We start from the raw sequence: 27,339 nt of genomic DNA on the forward strand, positions 1-27,339 counted from the left end.
AAGAAAACTTTTAACTCAAATTTTAAAACGTGAAGATTTTTGTTTCTGTTCTTGGGGTTGGTAAAAATCCCATGTAAATAGTTCAAAGGAGGAAGAAAAATAAAAGTTTTTAAAAAATTTCTTTGAGACAGGGTCTTATGTAGCCCAGACTAGTCTGGAACTTGCTATGTAGACCAAGCTGGCCTTGAACTCACAGAGCTCCCTCTGCTTCTGCCTCTGCCTCCTGAGTGATGGATCAAAGCCATGTGCTGAGACAGAGGTCTAGCTGGGGATACAGGGAATGACAGCATACCTCACTGTAAATCTTTAATCCAGAAAATAATCTTCATAGAGAAGAATCTGTAGTTGTCTACTTCAGCCTATTTTAATTTTAATCAATAAGAAGTAGTCAAAAGTCACATTTAAAAGGATATTTCCTGGGCAACAAGCACAACTAATATTTAGCTAACAGTTATATCTACTGAGTCCCTGAGTTAATCTTGACTTCATACAACTCTCAGAGCATGCTCTTCTACCATGTGTGTCCCCACTGGGCTTCATGTTTGAGGCTGTTGTTTGGTAACAATAGAGGCTGTTTTCTCTACTACAATAGGTCCATTTCTGACACTTTCCTTAGAGTTCTCTTCCAATCTGCCATCTGTGTCTAGTGAGGTACACCTGACAGTCCAAATTTGCCTAATCCACAGCTGCCATAAGCTGATTTGAGGAGCAAGGAGATTTAGAGCAATTATTTAATGACAATATTTACATGAACCTAATACTTAAATCAAGATTTGAATGTAGCATACATATCTGATTAAGAAATGCAATAAAAAGTTAATGTCTGTGATAGTCCTATAAAATAACTTTATTTATTTGAGACAGAGACTCACTGTTATAGCCTAGTCTGGTCTTGAACTCTATCCTCCTGCCTGAGCCTGGGATTACAGGCTTGTGTCACTATACCTACAGAAAAAAAAAAAAAAAAAAAAAAAAAAACCTTTTTAATAATGCTGTCAAATCTGTAGACCCTGGACACTATGACTTAGTAAAATGAAACAATGAGGAGCACAGGTAACTGGACACCACCTCCAATGCAGATCACATGCTGTGGCAAGTACTGTCACTGGCCTGGAGGGGATCCCACAGGAGGAGGAGAGGAAATTGATAGCACTTTGATAACCAGCCTCCATCTGCCTTCCTCCCTCACCTCTTTACCACATGCCTTGTAACTGTCTGCAAATTTCATTTCCCATAAGTGCTTAACTCTCCCCTCATGCCTTCAAATTGTTCCTATTGCTTGGGATCCTCTCTAGACCTCCCCTTAAAAATCTGTTGGGTCCCCTTCTCAGATCCCTATCTAGGATGCCCTCCAGGCAACTTATTCTTCCAACATCAGTTATCTGAACCTGATTCTTTTTCTCAGTGACCCACTAATCACAATGTAAGAAACAGGTATTCTTATTGGTAGTGTGATGTCACACATGTATCTATGAGCCATCTATCCCAGGCAGTTGGTCCTGTAAAGTAGGTATTGTTACTCCCTTGGTTTTACCAATGAGGAGAGAAGCTAAACAACTGACGAAAGTCACTCAGGTACTAATTATTACAAATTGTCACTATTACTAATTAGTAGTAATTAGTAGGTCTGGGATTCTTAGCCAGGTCCCTGACTCTAAAGCTATTTTACTGCCTTTGGTGGGGAACGTAAAATTTACATCTTTGGAACTTTGGAAGTGTAACACCTGGCCTGAAGTTTGGTGACCTGAAAAGGCAGAACATGCCTAGTCACCGAACTACTTGCTAAGCTGCTTAGGACCCTGAGATACAAATGATCTGACAAAGTCTCTGTCCTTGGGTTGCTTGTCTTCAGTCTGGGGGGTGGGGGGAGACACAGAGCAACCCAGGTGTGACAGTGCTACTTCCATAGGCATGCTGCTGAGAAAGCAGAGTTCAGAGGAAGAAGTTACAGAGATCAGTTTGAGTTCCTTCTGCTACACTGACTTCTAGTACTCGTGCAGCAAGAACTACTACACTTTATTTATTAATATTTTTATGAAAATGTTCTTATGTAACCCAATAGCATGTACAATATATTCACACTAAGGACAGTAAAACATATTTAAAATTACTTCAAAATTAGTTTGGAATAGCTCTATTTTCATATTTCTATTTTCTCTCAGATTATTTTTATAGTTCACATAAATATACTAGTTAAATATTTTTGTTTGGTTTATATGACAGTACATATTTTTCTTGCTACACAGACACGAGGGTGGGGGGGAGGGGGGAGAAGAAAGGGGGAGGACCGAAGGGAGCTTACATAATCGGCCAGGGTTTGAAGTCCTAAACAAAACAACAAATCAGCTAGTATCTTTAGTAGTACATATTCATTGTACAAAATACTAAGTTTTGCTGAATTTCTTCCTTTGTTTTTTTGTTTTGTTTTGTTTTTTAACTTGGGAGAGCAAGGGGTAAATTTCAAGCAAATGTGCCAGACTGGGAGAGAAATCAACTTTCAATAACAAGTAAAGAAAAAATTTCCCCTTCTTCTCGTCTAACTTAACCCTACAGTAAAGACAATTTAGGTAATCCCAGTAGTTGTTCACTTATCAAATATCAGTTTATTCAAGTGGATACTTTGAGATGTTATGGAAATTAAAGAGCCTTATTAAATTTGAGTTAGCTGGTTTCTGCTGTTTCTTCCTTTTTCAAAGCAATTTTATGGAGGGGAATATATATATTAAGCCTAATAATGTCACCTTATTAATAAAGCTGGGTTCTATCAAAATTTTATGGCTTTCTAGGTGGCTGTGAATACTGAGTGACTTTTATTACTTTTTTCTAAATCCCCCCTCCCCAAAAGGAAATTTCTCCAAATAATGAGACTAGGGTGAAACAATTAAGACAGAAAAGTGAGAAATGAGATAGTTCACTTGCATTTTGTGGCATTATTGAAGATAGTAGAGAATACACCAAAGGATCTGAAAATACCAGCAATGGAGAAAGGGCAACTTCAAATACACCCAAGCCTGAGAGATGTTAGCTCTTCAGAGCTGAAGTCATAGAGAACCAGGTTCAATGTAGTTTAAACTTGCTCTCACAGCTCTGTGCTATATAGCAAACGAAAATAACCTAGTGGGCAAAGAATTTACATAAAACATCTCCATTACTGTCTCCTAATAAATTCCCTCACTAGAAGGATGGAAATAAATAAATGGGACACTTTTCTCCATCTCAAGTTAAAGTTCCTTAGCCCTGAGATACTATCCACAGCTGCTCGTTACAAGGAAGAACTACTGAGAAATTGTGAATTTTCATTAAGCTTTGCTCACATACAGAGACGCTGTTGATGATTTACAAGTTTAAAGAAAGATTAAAAGTGTAACTATATTTATTACCACAGCATTAATTCAGACTTTAATTGCATGTTTAAAAATCCCAAACCACAATTCCCCGGGAAAGTATAACTGTCACCACTGAGAGGCCACAAAAGAGATAAGCATATTCATCAAATAATTTTATTAAACCTGATGCTATGCTGATCATCACAATGAACATCTATTGTACTTTTTCTTTCATTAAAGAGTTATTAGAAGTCTTCTCTAGATAGAATCTAAGCCTCTGAACGAAATTGGATTCTAAATTCTGCATAAATGACTTTTACTGTGTCTTTCTTTTTGCTTGAAAACTCTTTTCATACATTGCCACCGATTCAATTTCACCTGTTGGTAATGGACACAGAAAACTCTTTGTGGGGTAAAAAACAAACCACTTCGTGGGGGAAAAAAAAGACAAGTTATCAGATATACGGGTAGTAAAGCAACTGAAAAACACGCTTTCCCTCCATCCGTACGGTGAGCAACAGTTCGAATAGACTAATGGCCAAGTCACTTCCCTCACAAAAACTAGTCTGTGGGTCCCCAAAGCTACAGGCGCGGGACTCACCTGGTTCTTGGGGATCCTGAATCCAGGCTTTTACTTCTGCTGAGCTGGGCTCGGGGAAGACGGGGCCTCCTGCCCCCTCCTCTGGGTCCTCCACCTTGGTCACGGTGAAGTGCGGCATTGTTCTAACCGACCCTTGCAGTTTCTGCTCTTGCTGCGTTTAAATTTCCTTCCCGTGTTTCCCTGCCTCCCTCCACACTCAGATCACAACCTAGGGAGACAGTGGCTGGGAATCGGGAAGTATTAAGCCCACGTGATCACAGCCCCAAGGGAGTGGGGCGCTGGAAGACACGCCTTCCGCCGTGTTTATCATTCTCTTAAAAGGCTTAGGCACTCCACCCCTTGCTTATTGTTATTAACCTGTAGAACCCCAAGTGTCTGGGCTGTTTCTCCGGGCGGCAGAACGCTGAAGCCCGGGCACAGTTCACCAAGTGCTGTCCACCCTGTCTCCCACTTCCTTTACTTAATTTATTGCCCTCTCTGGACTTCATCATCTCAACCTCTGCCCTCTTATTTCACATGAGAAAGATTAGGGAATAGTTTCTTTACAAACTACTCTCTTTAATGAAAACTGGCACTATGTCAACTAAGAAAATAAAAGGTAGACTGTTGGGTTTCCGTTGTTGCTTAAGTTCAAAGCATTGGAAAAAACCTCCGAAGAGTCAGTGAAAGGCTTTTCTCCTCCTTCAGGTGAAAAAACATCTATTTAGCCAATATTTAATGACATCATTTATAAACAACACTGTTTTAGATGCCCAGGTGCATGCAGTGACATCCAAGAGGAGAAACTAATTTTGTTAAAAGCACAAATGTGTTTAATTTCAAAGACCACACCTCTAAAGAGGACCAACCCGGTAATCAGACCTACTTGGTACTCTTCATTGCCCTAGAAACTCCACATCAGTCTCATTAATTCTCTGATGAAACAGATACAAAAAATGCCTAAAGTCATGGTGCTTGTAAAAAGTGAAGACAAACTTTAAAATGCCCAAAGTCCTGTAGTAGGCAACATACACTATATTTAAGAGGAAGTTCACATGTACTTAACCAGATTTTACTTCATGTGTTCCTAATAGTTCTGGTTTGCACGCTTGGCTGCACATTGTAATCACCTGGGGACCTTTTAAAATACTAATGCTTGGGTTCAATCTCAAATATTCCTATTTAACTGGTTTGGAATAGACCCTGTACTATTAAGACTTTTAAAAGTCTCTTTACACTGTTCTAATGTGCAAATGAGGTTTAAATAGAAGATTGCTAGAGAAGTTAAGTTTATAACCTGTGAAATTTGTGTATGACTCTTTTTTAAAAATAACGTTCCCCCCCCCACCCTGTGTATATGTATGTATCTTTTGAGACAGAGTCTCACTATGTATCCCTGGCTACCCATGAACTCTGAGATCCACCTGTCTGTTTCTCCAGTGCTGGGAATCAAGGTATTCACACACACACACACACACACACACACACACACACACACACACACACATAGCCAGAAATATATATATATATATATATATATATATATATATATATATATATTTCTATCTTTGAAATAATTGTCAGGTGTTTGTCTATACTTGGAACACAGCTACTCCATTGATTTATTTGAAGGAAGTTAAAAGCACCATCAAACTGTCAGATGTCACTATTACATTCCGAGTTCATCGTTCACTAATACTATTAGTACCAGTACATTTTCCAATTGGATCCTACCTTTCAAATCCATCTTATGAAAAGCTGAACTGTGGCTAGTTTTTTACAGTTGATGAACAGAAACAATGTTTACATGTACAGCTTCTGTGTGTAAGACTAGGTCCTAGGGCTGGAGAGATGGCTTAGCAGTTAAGGTTGTAGAGGACTCCTTTGAATCCTAGCATCTACATAAAGCAGTTCACAATTGCCTGTAACTCCAGCTCTAGAAAATCTGATGCCTCTAGTCTCATATATAAACACCTGCATGCATCCTAATGCAGACGGGGACACGGATGGATGGATGGACACACACACACACACTCTCTCTCTCTCTCTCTCTCCTCTCTCTCAAAAAACAGATCTTTAAAAAAAGACTAGATCTAAATGTTAACCTCTCACTCTCCTCCTCTTAAAAAAAAAAACCAAACTAAACAAATAGGAATGTGACAGATTCCTGTTAATCTATGATAGGAGTAATTTATTTACCAACTTTGTGCCACAGCAGTAAGCAATTTTACAGTACTCTTCTAGGATGAACTGTGGAAAAACTGAAGGTCATGGAAAACTGAAGGCAAAGTAGTGTTAATACATGAGTGATGTCAACAGAGTAATTACTTAAAGAAGCAGGGGGTTTAACAGATACCTAAAATGCAATATATGGTCACATGAAACACTATTAAATAAAGTCATACCAAAATTAGTAAGGTCAAAAAATTAGTAAGGTCAAAAAATTAGTAAGGTCAAATAAATGTGGCAAGAATGTGGGATGAAAAAACTTCCATACATTGTTGTTGAGGCTGTTCATAGGATAGCTATGGAAAAGAGCCTGGCACTCAATCCATCCCTCGGGCACCCTGCTCTCAAGCATGTACTCCTAATAACCAAAGTGTGCGCCCACAAAATGTTCATATTCCTAACATCCCTAAAGTGACAGTACCTCAGACATACATTCACAAGAGAAAAGCATAGTCAAAGTATACTTACTGTTCAAGAGTTAAAAAAATGAACAAAAAAATATATTGAAAGGGAAAGGTGTGGTAATATACAAAATGAAAATTGTGAGTGTGCATTGTACAAGTCCTTCAAGTTTTTCCCACATTTGAAATTTTTCATAATGAAATGTTAGGAAATACAATGGAAGATGAACTTCAGCTTTAGTTACTGTGGGGTCAAGTTCCATTTTACACACAGACTGGAGAGCTGCATAAATGCTTTGTTTGAGCTTTGGTTTTAGAACCTTAAGAGAGTTGTTTTGCAGGTTTGGAATATTTACACCGTCACATTTAAAAAATGTGTGGCATTTAAAAATAATAAGACACTGAGGCCAGGCCCAGAGCCTGTATGCAAAAGCAGCATCTTTAATGCATCACTTCCACAGTGTTTTCCATATCAGACCAAAGTGTACACAGTCCCTTTACTAATTAGTTATACAGTCCCTTTACTAATTAGTTTTACAATGTTTTGTTTCTAACTATAACTTTAAATTGTCAGAATAGTCATCCTTCAGAAGAATGAGACTATTTGGGGTAATTACAATTGAAATTATAACTCACACTATGCCACCCTACCCAATTATGTATTTTTAGAGTGAACTCATAATTCATCATAACCAGTATTCAAGCATTTATTTAAAAAAAAGACAAGTTATACGGTGAAAAGACTGGAACAAGGAAAAGTCAGTAAAAAATTACTTTCACAAGGATTATCGAGTTGTAACACATTTTTATTATTCTATCCAATGGCAAAAATTCTCAAATTTTGGGCAAATCATATGTATTTTTATCTAGGTTCTTGGAAACTGACAGTTACACTATATATGAATAACCTAGAGCCATATGGTTTTCATTTTGAACTTTATTTATTTTTGCTTTTTTGAGACAAGGTCTCACTATGTAGCTCTGGCTGTCCTGTCCTAGACCAGGCTGGCCTCAAACTCGAGAAGATTCTCCTTCCTCTGCCTCTTAAGTGCTGGAATTAAGGTGTGCACCACCATGCCAGACCTAGAGTCATATGATCTTTTTGACAGGGTTTTTTATTTTTTGTTTTTTTGTCCTTGTTTTGAGACAGGGTCTTAATATGTAGCCCAAGTTGGTCTGGAATGTGTGATCCTCCTGCCTTGGCCACCATGCCCATCTTGAAATAGTTTTACATTTTTTCTAGTAAGCACTCATTTAAAAGCTGGGTCCATGATGTAAGAAAACTACTAGTGAGCAGGAAGCAAAACCTCTAGATTTAACAGCCCAGCCTTTGTATGTTAAAATATGAACTGTGACAAATGACATTCTGTGCACTCTTGGGAAAATCCTGCAGATATGCTAAACATCTCCTAATACATTTAAATTTAAGTAGCATTCACTTTTAAAATAAAATATGAAATTAAACTTGAACAAATATTCAGGTGTATTATCTTTAAAAACTGGATAAAGGGGTTGGAGAGATGGCTCTGCTGTTAAGAGCACTGAATGCTCTTCCAGAGAACCAGGGTTTGACTCCTAGCACCAACATGGAGGCTCACTACCATTTTTAATTCCAGTCCAAGGGAATCCATTGCTCTCTTCTGACCTCCATGGGCATCAGGCACACACATGGTACATAGACATACATACAAGCAAGACATCCATACATATAAAATAAAAATAATAAAAGCAGTTTAAAAACAGAACACAGATAAGACAGAACAGACTAGATTTCATGAGCCCACACTGGGGAGTCTTTATCTGTATACATTTGTTCACAGAATTCTCTCATTCACTTACAACCACACACTACACAGGACAAGGGTTTATAAAGTACTGTGTTCACTGGGAATTGCTAAGAACAGCGAATTGTGGCCTTGAACCAGATCAAACCATCTGAACTTCTCCTAAACCCCTGCAGTTCTAAGACACCATTCCAAGTACTTTCCCTACTATTAAGACTAAATACTTGAGGTGGAACCTTTAAATTATACCCAATTGATGGCTGCACACCTACAGTATTACTTCATCCCAAAGGGCATTTTAAAGAAGCCAAGAGCGCAGAAAATCCTTGCAAACAGTTCCAACATATGATTGTTTTGAAAATATTTATGGTAGGCTTTTCGTTTTTGTTTTTTTTGTTGTTGTTGTTGCTGTTGTTATTTTTTAAGACAGGTCTCACTGTGTAGTTCCAAGTAGTCTGAAACTCACTAAATAGACCAGGCTGGCCTGAATTCACAGAGATCCATCTGCCTAAAGCTGGAATTAAAGGCCTGCATAACCACACCTGGCCTTAATGTAGAGATTCTTACTGAATCATAGCAACCATTAGTCAGTGGCCAAGTAAATTAAAAAATATTTTCATTTTTGATTAAGGTAAATTTATTAAACACCCTGAGTTTATCTGGTTTATCCTCAGTTGTAAACTGTGCTCTATTTTATATTCAGTACAACCATAATATACAATATTCACCCTCCTATAGAGATGAGGTGAGGAGAAAATATGTAATATATTTCATTTTTAGAAAACACTGTTTTCTAAAATTTATTTGGACACTTTCATAAATGTATGTATTTTGGCGATATTACCCCCTTACCCTCTTTTTTGCTCCTCTCACTCCCACTGAACTCTTTCCAGTGAGTCCCCTTCTCTGTACCTAGTGTTGTTTGCATGGGCATGTCATAGGTTATTTAGCAGGGGCACAGGCAATTTACCAATGGCTACATCACTAGAGTAAAGTGACGCCTCACTCACTTCTCCAGCAGCTGTTAGCCACCAATAACTCCTCGGTTAGGCATGGGATCTCATTAGTACCTCCTTCCACTGTTTAAAATAGAAGGATTTATTTTATGCATATGAGTGTTCCACTTGCATGTATGCCTGTACGACACAAGAGGGCATCAGATCCCATTAGAGATGGTTGTGAGCTACCATGTGGTTGCTGGTAACTGGACTCAGGACCTCTGGAAGGGTCACCAGTGCTCTTAACCTCTGAACCATCTCTCCAGTCTCCCCAGAATTGAAGAATTTATAAAGAAATGGGAACTTAGCCAGGCGGTGGTGGCACATGCCTTTAATCCCAGCACTCGGGAGGCAGAGGCAGGTGGATCTCCGTGAGTTTGAGACCAGCCTGGTCTACAGAGCTACTTCCAGGACAGCCTCCAAAGCCACAGAGAAACCCTGTCTCGAAAAACCAAAAAAAAAAAAAAAAGTGGGAACTTCCCCCCAATTTTAACTTCCTACCTGTGGCATGGAGAGAGAGAGAGAGAGAGAGAGAGAGAGAGAGAGAGAGAGAGAGAGAGAGAATGAGAATGTGTGTGTGTTCATTCACAGGTATATGTGTATGTGGAAGCCAGAAAAGGAAATCAAGTGTCCTCTTCATGTTTCTCTGTCTTATTCTCTTGAAAGAAGGTCTCTCACTCAACTTGAAGTTCATTGTTTCTGGAAAAGCAGGCTAGCCAGTGAGTCCCAGGTCTACCTGCTGCCATCTCCAGATGCTGGGATGAGACACATGCAGCCATGCTGGGCCTTTATGTGGGTGCTGGGATTTGAACTCAGATCCTCGTGCTTATACAGCAAGCACTCTCATCCACTAAGTCATCTTCCCAGACTTAGGACAGGGATTCTTAAGCAAAATCACAACTGCACATCAAAGACAAGCCTATTCCCAACTCCTATCCAGAAACAATGGTAGAGATACACTACTCAGTTTCCTCATTGAGTATGCTTCATTTGGAGGGTCAGACACATATATGAAGGATGATTAACCACTGTTTTAGAATAGTATTTTGCAAATTATTTCTGTGAAGGCTATCTTTTCCCTGTTCAATGAGACAGGGTCTCATAGAGCCCAGCCCAGTCTCAAGCTCACTATGTAGTGGATGAAGACGGGCCTTAAAGCCCTGCTCTTCCTGCCTTTACCTTCCCAGGAATGTGTCACCACACCAAGCAGAATTTGTTATATTTCCAATTCATCACAAGCTAATAATTTTGTGAAGAAATAACAAAGTGAATTAATGGAAAAAGTGAAATGAAGACACACCAAATACAATTCCCAAGTTTTTAAATCATGAAATTCAATAGCCATAAGATTGCTCTATCAAGCTACTGTGCAAGCTTCTAAAATTTCAATTTCTTACCTTACTTCCTCAGACAGGCAGTAAACAGCTCATGACCCAGCAATGTCTGCATGCTCTACTCTGAATGGCTGTTTTACAGAATGTTGTAAACATCTTACAGAAGATAATGAGCAGTTCACTACTTAAATTTAGAGTTATTGCTATTGCTGGAGCCGGTTAAGTATACTCTCATTCTCCAGTAAAAGATGAATCTACACTTTCCCTATTTATCATATTCAGCAAACCCTTTTATCTATTTGCTACTGACAGACTGAATAATAGCTTAAAATTTCAAAATGATGGGCTGGAAAGATGGATCGTTGGTTAAGAGCACTTTGCAACTTTGCAAGAGTTGGTCTTGCAAAGGAATCCAATTCAATTCCAACATCCACATGGTGGCTCACAACCATATGTGGCTCCAGTCCCAGGGGATCCATTGCCCTCTTCTGACCTCTGAAGGCTCCAGGTACACATGCAGTACACACACATACATGTTGACAAAACACTCATACACAAAATTAAATAAATCTAAAAAAATTCAGTGTAAATGATCAAAAATTCTAAGTTTTATCTCACTTAGCATACATGCACAGAAAGGGTGAGTGAATTACTTTTGTGAAGACCAAGTATCATGAATAGCAAGAACTTACCCCTTAAAACTATGAAAACAGATTTTGATGAAATGTTAGTAGTGGTTAATATATAATAAATTTTATCACTGAAATTCTAAAAGATAATAGAAGAAAGGCATTCCTTCTTGGTGGGTTCATACTACTGTAGAGAACAGAAGGCAAAGAGTCCTCCGGTTAAAGCTTCAAGATTCTCAGATAAAGAATCACATGTTTATTCTATATTACTGGAATGCCACAACATACCAGAAATGGGAATGAAACAGTACAAGACACTGTCCTCTACCCTGCAGGAGCTTGTAGTCTTGTTAGCTAATTAACTACATAACTGTTAGTACAATACACAAGCAAACAAAGAACCAGGAGAGAATGATATGGGATGTCCTCCTGTATGATGAGAATGTGTTGCTTTTATTTGTTGATGAATAAAGCTGTTTTAGCCAATAGCCAGATAAAATATAGCTAGGTGGGAAATCCAAACAAAGATGCAGAGAGAAGGAAGACGGGGTGAGGGAAGGCACCATGTATCTGCAGAAGGAGTAACATGCTGGAGCATTACCGGTAAGCCACAGCTTCATGGCAATACATAGATTACTAGAAATGGGTTAATTTATAAGAAAGAAGTAGCCAGTAGTATGTCTGAGCCATTGGCCAAACAATTATATTTAACATTAAGCCTCAGAGTGTTCTTTCATAAGTGGCTGTGGGAACTGATGGGTGGGACAGAAAGAATCCAACTGTAAGAGCATAATACCCCACCACTTTGCTCAGCTACTTCTTCAGGAGCCCAAAGCTTCAAGTGTTCACTAGATGTGATGGTTAGCTAATTTCAGAGCAACTTCAGTAATTTCTGGCAACAGTGTCCAAACATTAAAGGAGGTATTACTAAATGGTTCTGGGAACTAAGTGCTTGGATCTTAAAGTTGTCTCTTTAATCCTTGTTATAACTTTCTGTACAGGGCTGTTGTCCCCTATAGTCCAGGTGTAAGTGGATCCAAGAATCACCAACCAAAGAGGCAGTTAAGAACACAGAGAACTCAGTTTCTCACTGCAGGTTTGGTACCCCATATCTATGACACTTCATTATTCTAATATTAAATAGTTGGTAGGCTAAAAATGTGTTTCTACTGATTATGAAAAGTCTATAGAACATAAACATGACACTAAACAACATATTGTTAAAACTATAAACATAGTCTTAAAATGTTAAGTAAAGAACAATGAAAACACAATCCCAAACAAGACGCCCTTGTTAACTAATCAACCAACCAACCAACCAACCAACCAACCAACCGTTGGTTCTGTGGTGTCAGATGTTGACCCCAGGGCCTTGCATATGCTATGTTAGTTAGTAGTCTACAAGTGAGGGCTTCCCCAGTTCAGGACCATCCTTGTTAATTTATTTCCTATTTCAAAGAACAAATGCTTCTGTGATTCACTGCTTTCTTAACTGTCCTCAAACCCAAAAAGTCCATTTACGAAGAGATTTACTGAGCCAGGCATGGTGATATTGAATGCCTGTAATCCAGGAACTCAGAAGGTTGAAGGAGGCTCCCACACTCAGGGCCAATCTGGGCTAAACAGCAAAACTGCTTCAAAAACAAACAAACCCTAGTCATAAACCTGGGGACCAGCATTGGACTGAACCAAGCCCTCTGAATATGGGTGCCAGCTAGGAGGCCAAGGCAGTCTATGGGACCTCAAACAGTGGAGCCATTGTTAATCCCTAGAGCACAAATGGTCTTTGGGGGCCCATTCCCTATGGAGGGATACTATTGCAGCCCAGATACAGGAAGGAGGGCTTGAGGCCTCCCCCAAATGATGTGAAGGACTTTGATGGTCCCCCGTGGAGTACCTCACTATCCCTGGGGAGTGGAGGGGGGTAAGTTGGGGGGTTGGTGGGAAGCATGGGAGGATGAGTGAATGGGGGATGATATGTAAATAAGAATGCTTCTAAAATAAATTTTTAAAAAATGTAAAAAACATTATAAAGAAAAGAGATAAGAAAAAATTCACTAGGACTTGGAATGAAATATGGACATGCATTAACTTCACCGATGGACCAATGTAAAGTGTCCATTAACTTAGCAATACTACACCATGTTGGACATGAGCACATCATTTGTGTATGTAACATGAAATATATATGTCTAGGCCAAACTACCTTTTAAGAAATTCAAACTCGGGCGTTGGTGGTGCATGCCTTTAATCCCAGCACTTGGGAGGCAGAGGCAGGCAGATCTCTGTGAGTTCGAGGCCAGCCTGGTCTACAGAGCGAGTGCCAGGACAGGCTCCAAAGCTACACAGAGAAACCCTGTCTCGAAAAACCAAAAAAAGAAAAAAAAAAAAGAAAGAAAGAAAGAAAGGAAAAAAAACCACCAATGCACATAAAATAAAGAAATTCAAACTCTAGCAATTCAAAGAACATCTAATTGTATTACCTTCTATTTATAGTTTTCTCTTGAATATAGGCAAAATAATGTCCCAGTGAATAAAAACTGTCTTTAATACCTCTACTATATTATATGTAACTACATTTCAATAAACATTCTGGCAGGACCAGCCCATGTAAAGACAAAAACACTACTGCTGGAATCACACAGTACTTCTAGGCTCAGATCACTGCTTTTTAATGATCTGCATGGCCTTGGCCAGACTACTTATCTAATGCCTCAGGTTTTCTCCTAAACAAGAAAAAGTTAATCTTAGCACAGGAAAAAAACAAAAACAAAAATCCTTAGTGAAAAAAATATCAAAACTTTTTTACAGAAAAGGAAAAAATTAACCTTACAGAAAAACATTAATCCTAGTTTCTATTTGTGCTTAGTATATTCAGTGGAATATATAGCATACTGCTAAACTAGAAAAAAAGTCAATCATAAGTCTTGTGCATGCAACTGGTCACTTGGGAAAACAAGTATTATTTATAGGTTTAAATAAGGTAATAAATACAAATAATATCAAAGGAAAATAAATTTTATTTGGATTCAGTTTCTCAAGTGAAAACATACATGTGTATGCACAAGTTCTTACTTAGTCATTTTTCTTTAACTAGCAATATGAAAAATGAATAGCTTTTCATCAAAGTGAAAGCAAACTTAACTAGTAAGATGGAAGAATTCAATCACCATTTAGCCAAAATCTTAAATCTATCCAATGGCTGCAACAGCAAACAGATTAATGCTATCAACTGGCTTTTGCACATGGACTTCTCAAGGTCACTAAAAACTTAACAAGGATTATCAAATGCAGCAATAAAAACACACTAAATGTTGCCACTAATTATGAGGTGAGGAAACTAGTGGCTGGAATGGAGATCTTAAATAGAAAGGACTAAAAATAGGAGCAAAAAGTAAACATAAGAGATCAGTGAGGTAGCAAAGAAGGTTAAAGGCTTTCATCTCAAAGCCTGACTACCTGGGTTCAATCCCCAGGACCTACATGGTGGAAGAAGAAAACAGCCTCCCCAAGGTTGTCCTCAACCTCCACAAAAAAATGCTCCATGGTGCACACTTATGTGCCCTACCCACAAAAATAAAACAAACACTGAAAGAAAAACTAAACTAAATGTAAAAAAAAAACAAAAAACAAACAATAATATCTGCTACTTCCCAATAATTCAATACAGCTTTTGTCTTCTAGTCTCGGGCTTTATAACTTTAAAAACAATGATTTTTTTGAAGGACTTCTTTATTTTATTTATTTAATTTTAGTTTTTCGAGACAGGGTTTCTCTGTGGCTTAGGAGGCTGTCCTGGAACTAGCTCTTGTAGACCAGGCTGGTCTCAAACTCAGAGATCCACCGGCCTCTGCCTCCCAAGTGCTGGAATTAAAGGCATGCGCCACCACCAACCAGCTTGAAGAATTTTTGATTGTGTGTATTTATGTGTGGATGGGAGTGTGTGTTCATGTGAATACCAGTGCCAGTGAAGGCCCAAATCATCAGGTCCTCTGAAACCAGAGATGCAGGCTCTTGTGAGATGCCTGACATGAGTGCTGAGGCCCAAACTCGTGTCTTTTGAAGAGCAGTGAGTTCCACAACAGCCAGGACAGTTACACAGAGAACACCCTGTCTTGAAAAACAAGACAAAACAAACAAAAATTGGAACAACAGCTCAGAGGGTAAAGAACCTGCTGCCAAACAGGAGGAACTGAACATGATTCCCAGTACCTATGTAGCAAGCTGAGTGTGATAGTTCATGCTTGCAATCCCAGAATTGGGCAAGTAGAGGCAAGCTGATCCTGAGGTACACTGGCTAGCCAGCCCAGTCTAATTGGTGAGCCCTAGATCCCAGTGAGAAACCCTATCTCCCTCTCCCTCTCCCTCTCTCTCTCTCTCTCTCTCACAGCACTTCAAAAATAAAGTACATACTTGGGTAGCAGAAGTAGCATGTTAATGAATTTGAGACCAAGCTGCAGAATTGCCCAGCCCAAGCTTTGCTGTTCACAAAGATCCTATCTCAAAAACAACAAAATTTAAATGCATGGCTGGAGACATGCTGAGTGGCAGAACATGGTATGCCAAGTACCTGGATTCAGTCCCACACTATGCACAGGTTCATGATTGTGGGTGCGCGCGCGCGCGCGCACACACACACACACACACACACACACACACACACACACAGAGAGACACTCGTGGGGTAGCAGAAAGAAAATGTTCTAAAAACAAGAAGTACCGTAGAAGCAAGTAAAATATTTATTAGCCAACCACTGAACTACTGTTCAGGCAAAGCGTTCCATTTATGTGCTTACATATGTTACATATTATATGGTTTTGTGTTCATGCCTTCATATTTAATTAAAGATTCTATACAATACACTAAAGCACTAATTAGAGAGTATTAGTAGAAATGCCTTTTTTCCTATTTATAAAACTTACAAAACCCTATTAAAACAATCTTTTGTTTAACATTTTAAAATGGATTTTAGAATTCCAGCAATGAGCACTTCAAATTTTCTTATCTACTGTGAAGAGATACGTACTGCCAAAAAACTAAAATGCATATAATTTGATTTATTCTCAGTTAACAAGCCCATTAGGTGTAGACTGTGCATGAGGGCATCAGGCCAAAAGAGCTAAGGGTGGTGAGGACTGAATGCCAGCTTGCTGTTTTTCCAGTGAGGCTGTAAGCCATAATGGCTCAAGGTATAAAGGTGGAGGTATACCCTGTTAGAATCTGTGCAAAGTTCTTGGTAGTCCAGAAATGTTTACTGGTCACCAGGAGAAAACAGCAATGATCCAAAAGCATACAGGGTACTATTGTCCTGACAGGTCATTGTAGGTTGCCTTAAATAACAGCTTCGGAATGTCCTGATAGGTCATTACATGATGCCTTAAATAACACTCCCTTTATACTATAATGGCTTTAAAACAGAAAGCATGACTTTCGGAAGTCTCCCAACCTCCAGGAGAATCCTCCTCCCCTTGTGCTTTTCCATTAGTAAAGGTTGATATCCAGATGTATTATATGAAAAAAGAATCTATTTTCAATAAAAAGGAAAAAATATGAGTCTGAAGCTAATAAACAGGCCACTGGGAGGGAAAGTATGTGGGCTTTTAGTGGGAACAAAGAGGAGAACACCACAGATGGGGAATCACAAGTTGATACAATCACTGTACCAATCCATGGTATTTAATCCTTACCTACCATATTCTAGGACTGCCTCTATTATAGAAAACACTCCCTACTAAACCAACTCTTAAAATTTCAAATCTTTACAGGGGCAGTGGGAGAGTGGTCCTGGGTCAAGCCGAAAGCCTGTGAGTGCTAAGCAAACTCTACGACTAGGCTGGATTCCTGACCTTGCTTTTTCTGACAAGGGCCTATGTTGCCCAGGCTGATCTTGAGCTTGTGATCTTCCTGCCTGTGTCTGCTGAGTGCACAACTCAACCTTTTAGAGTTTTATTTATAGAATAAAAGCTAAGAAGATAAAAAATGGCTCTTCAGGTATTTTTTACAATTTCTTCTTTTGGGCTGTGTGTGTTGGGGTGGGGAGTGGAAATTAAGAGAGCCAAAGGGAGCAAGCTAGAGCATTTCATCTTACCTGTAAATACTCCAACAGGTAATCTTTACCTGAGGGCTTCACCTGACCACAATATAAGCAGAACTAAGAAAATTAGTGATTCCTTCCTGGTTTTCAATATCATGTATTTCAAATTCCCTCAATAATTGTGACTTCCAGCCGGGCGGGCGTTGGTGGCACACGCCTTTAAGCCCAGCACTCGGGAGGCAGAGGCAGGCAGATCTCTGTGAGTTCGAGGCCAGCCTGGTCTCCAGAGCGAGTGCCAGCATAGACTCCAAAGCTACACAGAGAAACCCTGTCTCAATAATAATAATAATAATAATAATAATAATAATAATAATAATAATTAGTGACTTCCATTTGTTTTTGAGGCAGTGTCTCACTATGTTGCCCAGGCTGATAGCCTATATGTAGGTACAAATGGTCCCTCTATCTCACTGTCCTGCGAACTGGGACTACAGGTGTACACTATCATTTTCACTCCCCATTGTCTTTTTATAGTTGATCTGGTCACTGTAGGAGTGAATCCAAACCTACACACTGCATTTGATTGACACGGCTCTTTTTAATCTATAAAAGCTCCCCCCTCCTTATCACTCTTCTTCTACCCTATGCTACTTATGTTTTAAAGAATCCAGTTATTAAATAAAATTTCCCATATTATGGATTTTACTGATTGCTTTTGTGGTACACAGTAGTATTAGTATATTATCAAGTTTTACAATAAGCTGTACCAAATTTAACTGCATCTTCAGTCATCAATTACAGCCCACACATCATACTTCTATGAGCTGTCCTGAGAATTCTACTAGCTTTAGGGACAAAGGTACCTACGAAGGTATTCCATAAGTAAGAAAGAGGCTAAAGTTTAATGCTAATATTAGGTATGAAGAGAAGGAAGAAATCACAATTGTAGCCTAGAAGCAAAATATTTTGGAAGGCTAGGGAGATGGATCAAAAGTGCTTGTCAAGCATGCATGAGGTCTGGAGCTTAGATTCCCCAGTGCTCACATAAAAAGCTGGGTACAACATCGTGCGACTATGATATCAACACTGTGGAAACAGAAACAGGAATGATCCTTGGGGCTTGCTGGCCAGCCAGTCAGCCTGGCTAAACAGGCAACTCCAGGTTCAGTGAAAGCCCCTGTTTTAAAAAGTAAAGTGTAGAGGAAGACACTCAATGTTACCTTTGACCTCTACACGTCCATGCCCACACTTGCACATATGTATATACATAAACCCATACAAATGTTTTGGATATGTGATACCAAAATGTCTTAAAAAGAAAATCTATCAGAGGATGCTATCAGACAAGCCAGAAGGGTACCAAATCAATATTTTAATAAGCTATCCATTTTACCGTCTTACATAATGTCACAAAAGGATTCAAAGTAAAACATGGGACATAGTCAATAAGCATTAAAAGTATATCTAAGAAGAGCATATATACAATGAAATTCATTTGTTTTGGCTTTGGGGGGATGTTTACTTAAAAAGATGTTTACTTAAAAAGTATTTTCTTGAAGTCCTTGGTAAAGCCAGGAATGGTGGCTCACCCTTTTAATACTAGCACTCAGGAGGCGAAGGCAGACAACTCTATGAGTTCAAGACCAGCATGGTCTACATAGTGAGTTCTAGGTCAGCTAGGACTACATAGTGAGACCTTGTTGCAAAACAAACTAACAAAAATAAAAGATCTTGGTATTTTAAAACCACGGTCCTTTGAAAAGCAAAGCACACCACTTTCCAAGTTTCCTACTGGGCTTTAGCCCTCACATTAGAGATCGGATGAGATCTACTCATAATGTATCACAGAACTGGGAGAGCAAGTGGAGGAGGGTTAACTTTCATATGCAAAGTAGTGATTCCAAGTGTAGATAAACATTCTGTACTGTCCTGTGACATTTAAGAAAAAGCTACATGTGCCTTAACCACTCGGTGCCCTTTGGTTTCAAATGCCAGCTCAGATATGAAAGTGTTTTCCATGTATGTGGTATTAATCATTCTTCCCTTTGAACTGTGGTCAGCATTTGCTTTATAACTGAACCAACTGAACAGATCTTTGTTTTTTTTTAATATTAATGTAAATAAACCAGAATCTTTAGGAATGGGACTAGGACAGAAACACTGAAAACAATTCTCTATCTCAGGGGTTCTCAACCTTCCTAATGCTGTGACCCTTTAATACAGTTCCTCATGTTGTGGTGACCCCAATCATAAAATTATTTTTCATTGCTATTTAATAATTGTAATTTTACTGTTATGAATTGTAATGTAAATATCTGTGTTTTCTGATGGCCTTAGGTAACCCTATAAAAGGGTAGTTTGACACTCCCCAGGGGTCATGACCCACAGCTCTAGGTAATTCCAATATACATCAGAATAAGCTTCTCTGCTTCAACACTTCCTATTCATCTCCTTTATCAGCTTATCTTTTTAACTTTTGTTGAATTTGTCTCTTTAGATATGTCTGGAAGTTCTTCAACTCACCATTGAGTACAAAATAGAACTGACATCACATATTATATATACTAGGTGCAAAAACTGTCCTCAAGAACTTCACAGCCTGGCCAGGAAAGATAGTATGTAAATAAAAACAACAAAGTGGTGTAGGTACTGTAGTCATGGTTTAGAGTAGGGATATAGGGATGGAAAACCTGACTTTATTTACTAGAATACAGGACTGAATCAAAAAAGGTATCAGAACTCCTTGAAGGGACTTGTCTAGACTATAGTTTTGAATTGGCATTTTATCAATTTAAATGTAGTGTGATGGATTAAGGACTAAAACTGTAATCTGGCAGTAATTTGGTACAGGCTGGGGATGTTGCTCAGCTCAGAAAGTGCATGAGAGGCCTTGAGTTCCATCCTCAGCATCACATAAATCTGGGTGTGGTTGAGAAGGCCTTCAATCTCAGCACTTTGGAGGTGGAGGCAGGAGGATCAAGAGTTCAGGATTATCCTTGACTACACAGAAAGTTTACCGTCAAGCTGAGCTACATGAGATCCTGTCACAAAAATAAATAGATAAGCAAACAAATAAAAAAATTTGGCAAAGGAAGAAATTATAATCTTTTATTCAGAATATAACCCAGTGTAAGGTTTAGTAAGCAGTGGAAAGCAGTTAGAGCAAGAATTAACATAGCCGGGTGTTGGTGGTGCACGACTTTAATCTCAGCACTTGGGAGGAAGAGGCAGAGGATCTCTGTGAGTTTGAGACCAGCCTGGTCTACAAGAGCTACTTCCAGGACAGCCCCCAAAGCCACAGAGAAACCCTGCGGGGGGGGGGGGGGGACAAAAAAAGAATTAACATATAATACTGACATAAAAGAAAAAATGACTAGTTAAGGATTAGTGAATTCTAGAACTATAAGCTTTATCAAGTCTATCTTGTCTCGAGACATTAAAAATAAACAAAATTGAGGAACTAAAACTATTCTGGCTTCCGGAACACTTAAGGTCAGGAGGAACAGTATTTCCTGAGGCCGGAAATGGCAAGTCACTCTTGCTTTCACAAGTTGGTGGCCAAGGCCATGTTTTCAAACTTGAGTAGAACAGAATTGTTAGGAGTCATTAGGAACCTTAAGGGATTTTTTTTTTTTTTTTTTTTAACTAGAAAGATTACACTGGTCAGGATGTGGCATAAAACTAGGTGGCCGTTTTCAAACTTTTTTCTTTAGTCTGAAACAGATGCCTTATCTCTCTTTGCATGAAACTAAATCAAATGAAAACTTCTAACATAAGCCAGTCTATGAAGTTCAAGGTCAAGTTTGGGAAGCAGTCAATATGAGCAGAAGAGGCTCCTATATGTCCTGACTACGAAAACCCAATAAAATACACAACATAGTTTGTCTAAAGCTCAGCAGTCAAGTGACGTGGGAATGGGCACTAGAAGCCTCTTTGCAAGTTCCATTCAAAAGAATAGCATCTCCTTGAGTGAACTTAGCTACTTTAAACACTCTATAAGAACATAAATTTAAAAAAAATTATGGCGCACAGCTAAATCTCTGGAAGAAGCCATTAAGATGTAAGCAGTAGCTAATCCTTGCAACCTGCCCAAAAGCTGACTGTTAAGAGTCAAAGCCTCAAAGCTGTCTAGGAAGTACATACCCAGCCCATTAAATGTTAACAGTTTAGGATTCTCTGTGTTGTGAGAGAGTTAATTGTTTGTCTCTAACCAAAAATAGTCACTTTAGTTATAAGAAGACAAAAATGAGGATATCAAAATATGCATTCCCTTGCCTTCTTGCCAGATATCTTCCAAAAGGCCAAGTGACCACTGCAGTGACTTACTATGGCCACTATTATTCCCAGGCTCCTAAGCATCACAGAAAAGTGGTCCTTAATTCCTGGTGATTATTATAAAACAGAGTAGGTAATTACCTTGCATGAACAACCCAGGGGTTGGAACACCCTGTCTTCTGGTTTCTACTTACCCTCAGTCACATCCTGGGGGTTAGAGGTCCGGTCACTGGAAGGATCTAGGGCAACAGTTGCCAGAGAAGTAGTGGCCCCAGACAGTTCACTCATAGGCTCACTACGGCTTGTCTCTGGCACACTTTCTCGGGAGCTAAATCTTACTCTGGAACTAGATCGAGAGCTGAGGTCCGGGCTGGTGTCGGACAAACCTGGAATGTCATCAATCTTGGTTGGTGTTACCATGAACCGAACTGAAGACATCTTGGTGGTGGGTTCTGGAGGATGCATTTTTCCCCCCTTTTCCAGAAAGAGAAAAGGAAAAGCTCACAAAAACTCTTCCTCCTACGCTAGGTACTTTTGATTGCAAAAATAGAAAACTTGAAAAAAAAAAAAACCTCAATTACCTTGATTTACATCCCACAAAGGCCCAATTAAGAATCCTTCTACTTAGAATTCAAGGCAACTGTTCTATAAAGTACACCACCAGTAACTGAAAAATAATTTTTGAAAAACAATGAGAACAAAACGATGCTAATCTTGTATAACTTGGCTCCTTCGGAATCCTAGCTATCTCCCCTGGTCCAGGGCTGAGGGCTCCATGCCATGATCTCACAGCAGCTGGTGACGCCTCTCTCTTGCTCAACCCCCAGGTCCTGGTGAGGTAGTTAGTCCTTTATCTGCGGAGTGTCCCACGGTTCTAGCTGAGGAAACAGCATGCAGGCCCACCCTTATCAGGCGACTATAGCGTGGATCAGATTGCGAAAAGGTGTGCACCGGCCACCTGTTGTGTATCAGGTGAATACCCCACAGGTCTGGCTGGGAGGAGGTGTGTGCTGAACCACCCGATGTTTTTGAGGTCGACAATCCACTTGGGTCTGGTGGGAGAGGTGCACATGCATAACGGGAAAAAAATACCCCCACACTACAGGATGGAGAGAAAGGAGAGCAACGAGAGGATGCCGGGGCAGAGTGGATTCCTGCCTCCTCGAGATCTCTTCCTGACCGAGGAGCTGGAGGCGGCGACTAGCGGATCAGGGCAGCTCCGGGTCGTGGCAGGTCGTCGCGAGTCTCTCGAGCCCACGACTCTCGCCGTGTTTGTGCCGCGTGTGACAGGACGCGTTTTCCCCCGGGCCGACGCGGGTGGCCTCTTGCCGGCTCTCCTTGGGTCTCAGCCGAGAAGACGGCCACGCAGGCTGGTCTCGGCTAGGTTTAAGGAGGAGGTCGCAGGTGCGGGATCCCGCGCCAGCTGATGCGGGTGCGCGCGCAGCTGTTGTTTACTAGCCGCTAACTGTTTCGGAGCCGCGGCGCGCAGGAGGCCCCCTCCCCGGCAGACGCCCGAGGCCGTTACGTGACCTCGCCGCCCCCCGCCCCGGGCGCGGCGGGCAGTACCCGCGCCGCCGCAGCCCTCCCCTTCCCGCCCCGCTCGTTCCTCATTCGAGGTTAACCGTCCTGAGAAGTCTGGGGAGCAGCTGGAGGGCGGCGCCGTCCCGCGGGCACCAGCAGCCCCGCCCGGAGTCTGCAGAGCCGAGACAGCGAGCGTGCGGCGCGCCTGCGCGGGCCGGCGGCTCTCACGTGGAGCACGACGGGAACTGCAGTCCGCCTCCGGGTCTGAACGTGTGTGGCGGGATGCATTTTCTCGTGTCACCTGTGCTGCGTGGACTCTGGATGCAGCTCAGGGGCAGTCAATGCCCATTTACCCCGGGACCGCAGGGGTCATCTTTAATTAGAGTCTCTCTGGAAACCTTACCTTTATGGCACCCAAACCTCCCATTACCACATCTATTTATCCTAGATGAGATGCTCAGTGTAAAATTTCAGATGTCTCTTCTGAAATGCCTGTAAATCTTCATCTTCAGTGTAGCTACTTTCCTGCCTCTTGTTCCTGTTCCCATGAAAATCCCAAGCCAGGCTTAAACTTCCATTAAAGAGAACTATATAGACATTGAGAAGGCATTGAGGTATCTGTTCTACTCCATTTCCAGTGTTTGACCTACTTTAAACTGTCAACTAGATATGTTTAGTGTTTAGTGCATCATGATGTTTAATAAATTTCAGTTCCATAATCTTTCGTTTGAAAACTTCTTATAGGTTTGATCAAAATGTGGAAACTAGCTGGAGTCTTGCCCGGATCCTTGGTTCCTCTTACTTGCAAAGAGTTAAATCAGCTTATGGTTAGAGAAGACCCTGCTGGTTCGGTTCCCAGTTCTCACATGATTTGGCTCATAACTGCATGTAACCTCAGTTCTAGGGGATCCAACTGCTGAAGACAAGGCATGGAAGCGGTGCACTTACTCACATATAAAGGAGATATATATTATATGTTTTTTGAGACAGGGTTTCTCTGTGGCTTTGTAGGCTGTCCTGGAACTAGCTCTTGTAGACCAGGCTGACCTCAAACTCATAGAGATCTCCCGAGTGCTAGGATTAAAGGCATGAGCCACCACCACCCAGCTACTTTCTTTCTAAATGTATGTTCATTGGTGTTTTGCCTGCTTATGTCTGTATGAATGTATCAGAAGCCCTGGAGCCATCCCCGGGGGATCTACTTTCTAAGGCAGGCTTGCAGTTCATTCAAATATCAGACTTTATAAAGACATGCTGGCGCCGGGCGTCAGTGTAAAATTTCAGATGTCTCTTTTTAAATGCCTGTAAATCTTCATCTTCAGTGTAGCTACTTTCCTGCCTCTTGTTCCCGTTCCCTTGAAAATCGAAAGCCAGGCTTAAACTTCCATTAATGAGGAAAAAAAAAAAGACACACTGGCGTTTCTGCACAATTTTTGCATCTACTTATATCTACCACCTAGCTCACTCTTGCCGCTCTTCTTCCTTTCTGCAAACACTAACTGATAATCAAGCTCACTAAAGGTATGTCTCAGATGTTACTATCCAGGCGATCTTTTCAGTCCTTGCTAGATTCATGAGTTTCCTTTTCTCCTCCATATCGACTACTACTATTTCCAGGTTAGTCTTTTATTTTGATCTGCACTGCTGGTGGCACAGAATGCTAATCTTTTATTTGTTTTTGTAAGGACAGAATTATATTCAATACTGAAAAAACAAAGAAGACACACCTCCTACCAGACAGATTTCACTGAGTTGGTAGTTAGAAAACGTCCAGGGACTGGGTGTGGTGGGACAGCCAGTAATACAGTGCTCAGAAGGTAGAGGCTGGTAGATCTGTGAGTTTAAGGCCAGCCTGGTTTACATAGTGCAATCCAGAGTGGCCAGTGCTACATAAAGAACCAAAACAGAAAGAGAGGGGAAGGAAAGAAAAGAAAAAACTTCCAGGGTTGGTAGAGTGCTCACCTAGCATACAAATCCTAGGTTCGATCCTCACCATAAACCAGGGTGGTAATGCACACCTGTTATCCCACAACTCAAAATATAGTGGTGGGGACTGGAGACAGGGGTGCTCTTCCAGAGGACCAGAGTTCTATCTCCAGCAGCCACATAAAGGCTATAATTAATTGTCTAGATCTAGTCCCAGGGGATCTGACACCTTCTTCTGGCCTCGGTGGGTATTAGCACACATATGCATAGACACGGAGGTAAAATACCCATAAACATACATTTTTAAAAATCTAAACAGCAAATTTGGAGCACTTGATGCTCTTGCTGAGGACCCAGGTTCGAGTTCCAGCACCTACATGGTGGCTCAAAACTATCCATAACTCCAGTTCTAGGGGATCCAACTCTGTCTTCTATCCTCAGAAGGTACCAGGCATGCACAAGGTGAATGCATACATGAAGGCAACAACAGTGGAGAACTAAAAGTTTCCAGTCATCCTGAACCACAAAGCAATTTTGAGACTCACTCAGAATAAAGAGACTGTCTCAGAAACCAAAACAAACAAATACAATAAACCCCCCCAAAACCCAGAAAATTCCAGTTGTACATTTTTCCAATTATGTGCAGAGTTTCTTGTTTGTTCTTTTGGTTTTTTGAGACAGGGTTTCCCAGTGTAGCCTTGGCTGTCCTGGAACTCACTTTGTAGACCAGACTAGTCACGAACTCAAGAGACCCATGGTTTGCAGAGTTTTTAACATTTCTATATCCTTAGTAGGATATGATTCATTCTTTAAAATTTCTCACATACGCCGGGCGTTGGTGGCGCTCGCCTTTAATCCCAGCACTAGGGAGGTAGAGGCAGTCGGATCTCTGTGAGTTCGAGGCCAGCCTGGTCTACAGAGCGAGTGCCAGGATAGGCTCCAAAGCTACACAGAGAAACCCTGTCTTGAGAAAAAAAAAAAAAAATTTCTCACATACAACACTAAAAACTGTGTTCATGAATGGGCTAAGAAATAAAATTACTAGAAAGGAAAAAGAAACAAACATATAACTATTTGAATTTAGCAGATCTACTACTTAATTGAAAGTTACCTGTCTTCTGTTAAGGTAGATATATCAAATGATTTTTCTTTTTTTCTTTCAACACCAACAGTCAAGAGGAACACTGAACTTTTCTACCTCTATGAGTATTCAGCAAGATTGCAGAACACAGTCTCTATGAAGTTTAAAATTAGTGGCACTGAGGCTGGAGAGATTGCTCAGCAGAGGATCCAGATTCTGTTCTCAGCACCCACATGACCACTGACAACCATCCCTAATTCCAGACTCAGGGGATTCAATGCCCTCTGTCTCTATGGGTACCAGAAACAAACATGACACACACACATACATGCAGGCAAAACACACATATAAAAGAAGAACAAATACTTCTTAAAAAAAATTAGTGGCAGTAAACATACATTCAGATCCAATGTCACAATCCAGGAATGAGACTGATAACTGGTTAACTTGACAAGGAAAGGAAGAAGCCAACTAGCATTTCTTGAATGCCTGAATACAGTATTTTACTTCACCGTTATTTTAATATGGAATAATTTAACTAAAAATCACTTAGGTTAGCCAAGCATGGTGGGCACATGTCTTTGATCCCAGTCCTTAGGAGGCAGAGGCAGAAGGATGGAGGCCAGCCTGGTCTAAAGAGTTCCAGGACAGCCCAAGCTACACAGAGAAAAGCTTGTCTTGCAAAAACAAACAAACAAACAAAAAATCACTTAGGTTGCTGGGCGTGGTGGTTCACATCTTTAATCCCACCAGCACTTGGGAGGCAGAGGCAGGCAGATCTCTCTGAGTTCAAAGCTATTTATGAGCTGGGCGGTGGTGGTGCACACCTTTACTCCCAGCACTTGCCAGGCAGAGGGCAGCCTGATCTACAGAGAGTTCCAGAATAGCCAGAGCTACAGATAAAGTCCTTAAGCTTCCATTTCATGTATGTATGTATATATTTATTTATACACACACTTTACAACTCTAGACTGGAAAACAACAAAAATCCTTTCATTAATTTCTCATACCTCTTCAAAATTAAGATATGTGGGGCATTACACATAGCTGCTGGCTGCCAAAGAAAATACAGATGTAACAGATGTAGGGTTATTATATGTAAGCTGACTAGAGAGAAAAAAGTGTGGATAGATTTCCAGGACAGCAAGTTTGGTCAAAGACATTCCCACTTATGACAGCTGAACAAACAACTGTATAATTACTAAGAAGATTCACCTCCA

The 27,339-nt window shown here is 40.4% G+C and overlaps 1 protein-coding gene across 3 annotated transcripts in view; it reads right to left on the bottom strand.

Annotated features, from left to right (window-relative positions):
- The window catches only part of Slc12a6 (solute carrier family 12 member 6), an 80,570-nt gene extending 57,533 nt beyond the window's left edge, over positions 1-23,037 (bottom strand). For 2 of the 3 annotated variants that reach the window (XM_027422278.2, XM_027422277.2), the window contains exon 1: positions 21,786-23,037. In XM_027422278.2, the coding sequence (XP_027278079.1) occupies positions 21,786-22,056 (271 nt within the window). In that variant the 5' untranslated portion in view covers positions 22,057-23,037. Of the gene's footprint in view, positions 1-3,927; positions 4,141-21,785 lie in introns of those variants that run through there. The other variant, XM_027422279.2, reaches the window with a different exon arrangement.
- Between the last annotated feature and the right edge of the window lie 4,302 nt (positions 23,038-27,339).

This window comes from Cricetulus griseus, chromosome 6 (genome assembly GCF_003668045.3).
Source record: "Cricetulus griseus strain 17A/GY chromosome 6, alternate assembly CriGri-PICRH-1.0, whole genome shotgun sequence".
In the NCBI taxonomy this organism is placed as follows: Eukaryota; Metazoa; Chordata; class Mammalia; order Rodentia; family Cricetidae; genus Cricetulus; species Cricetulus griseus.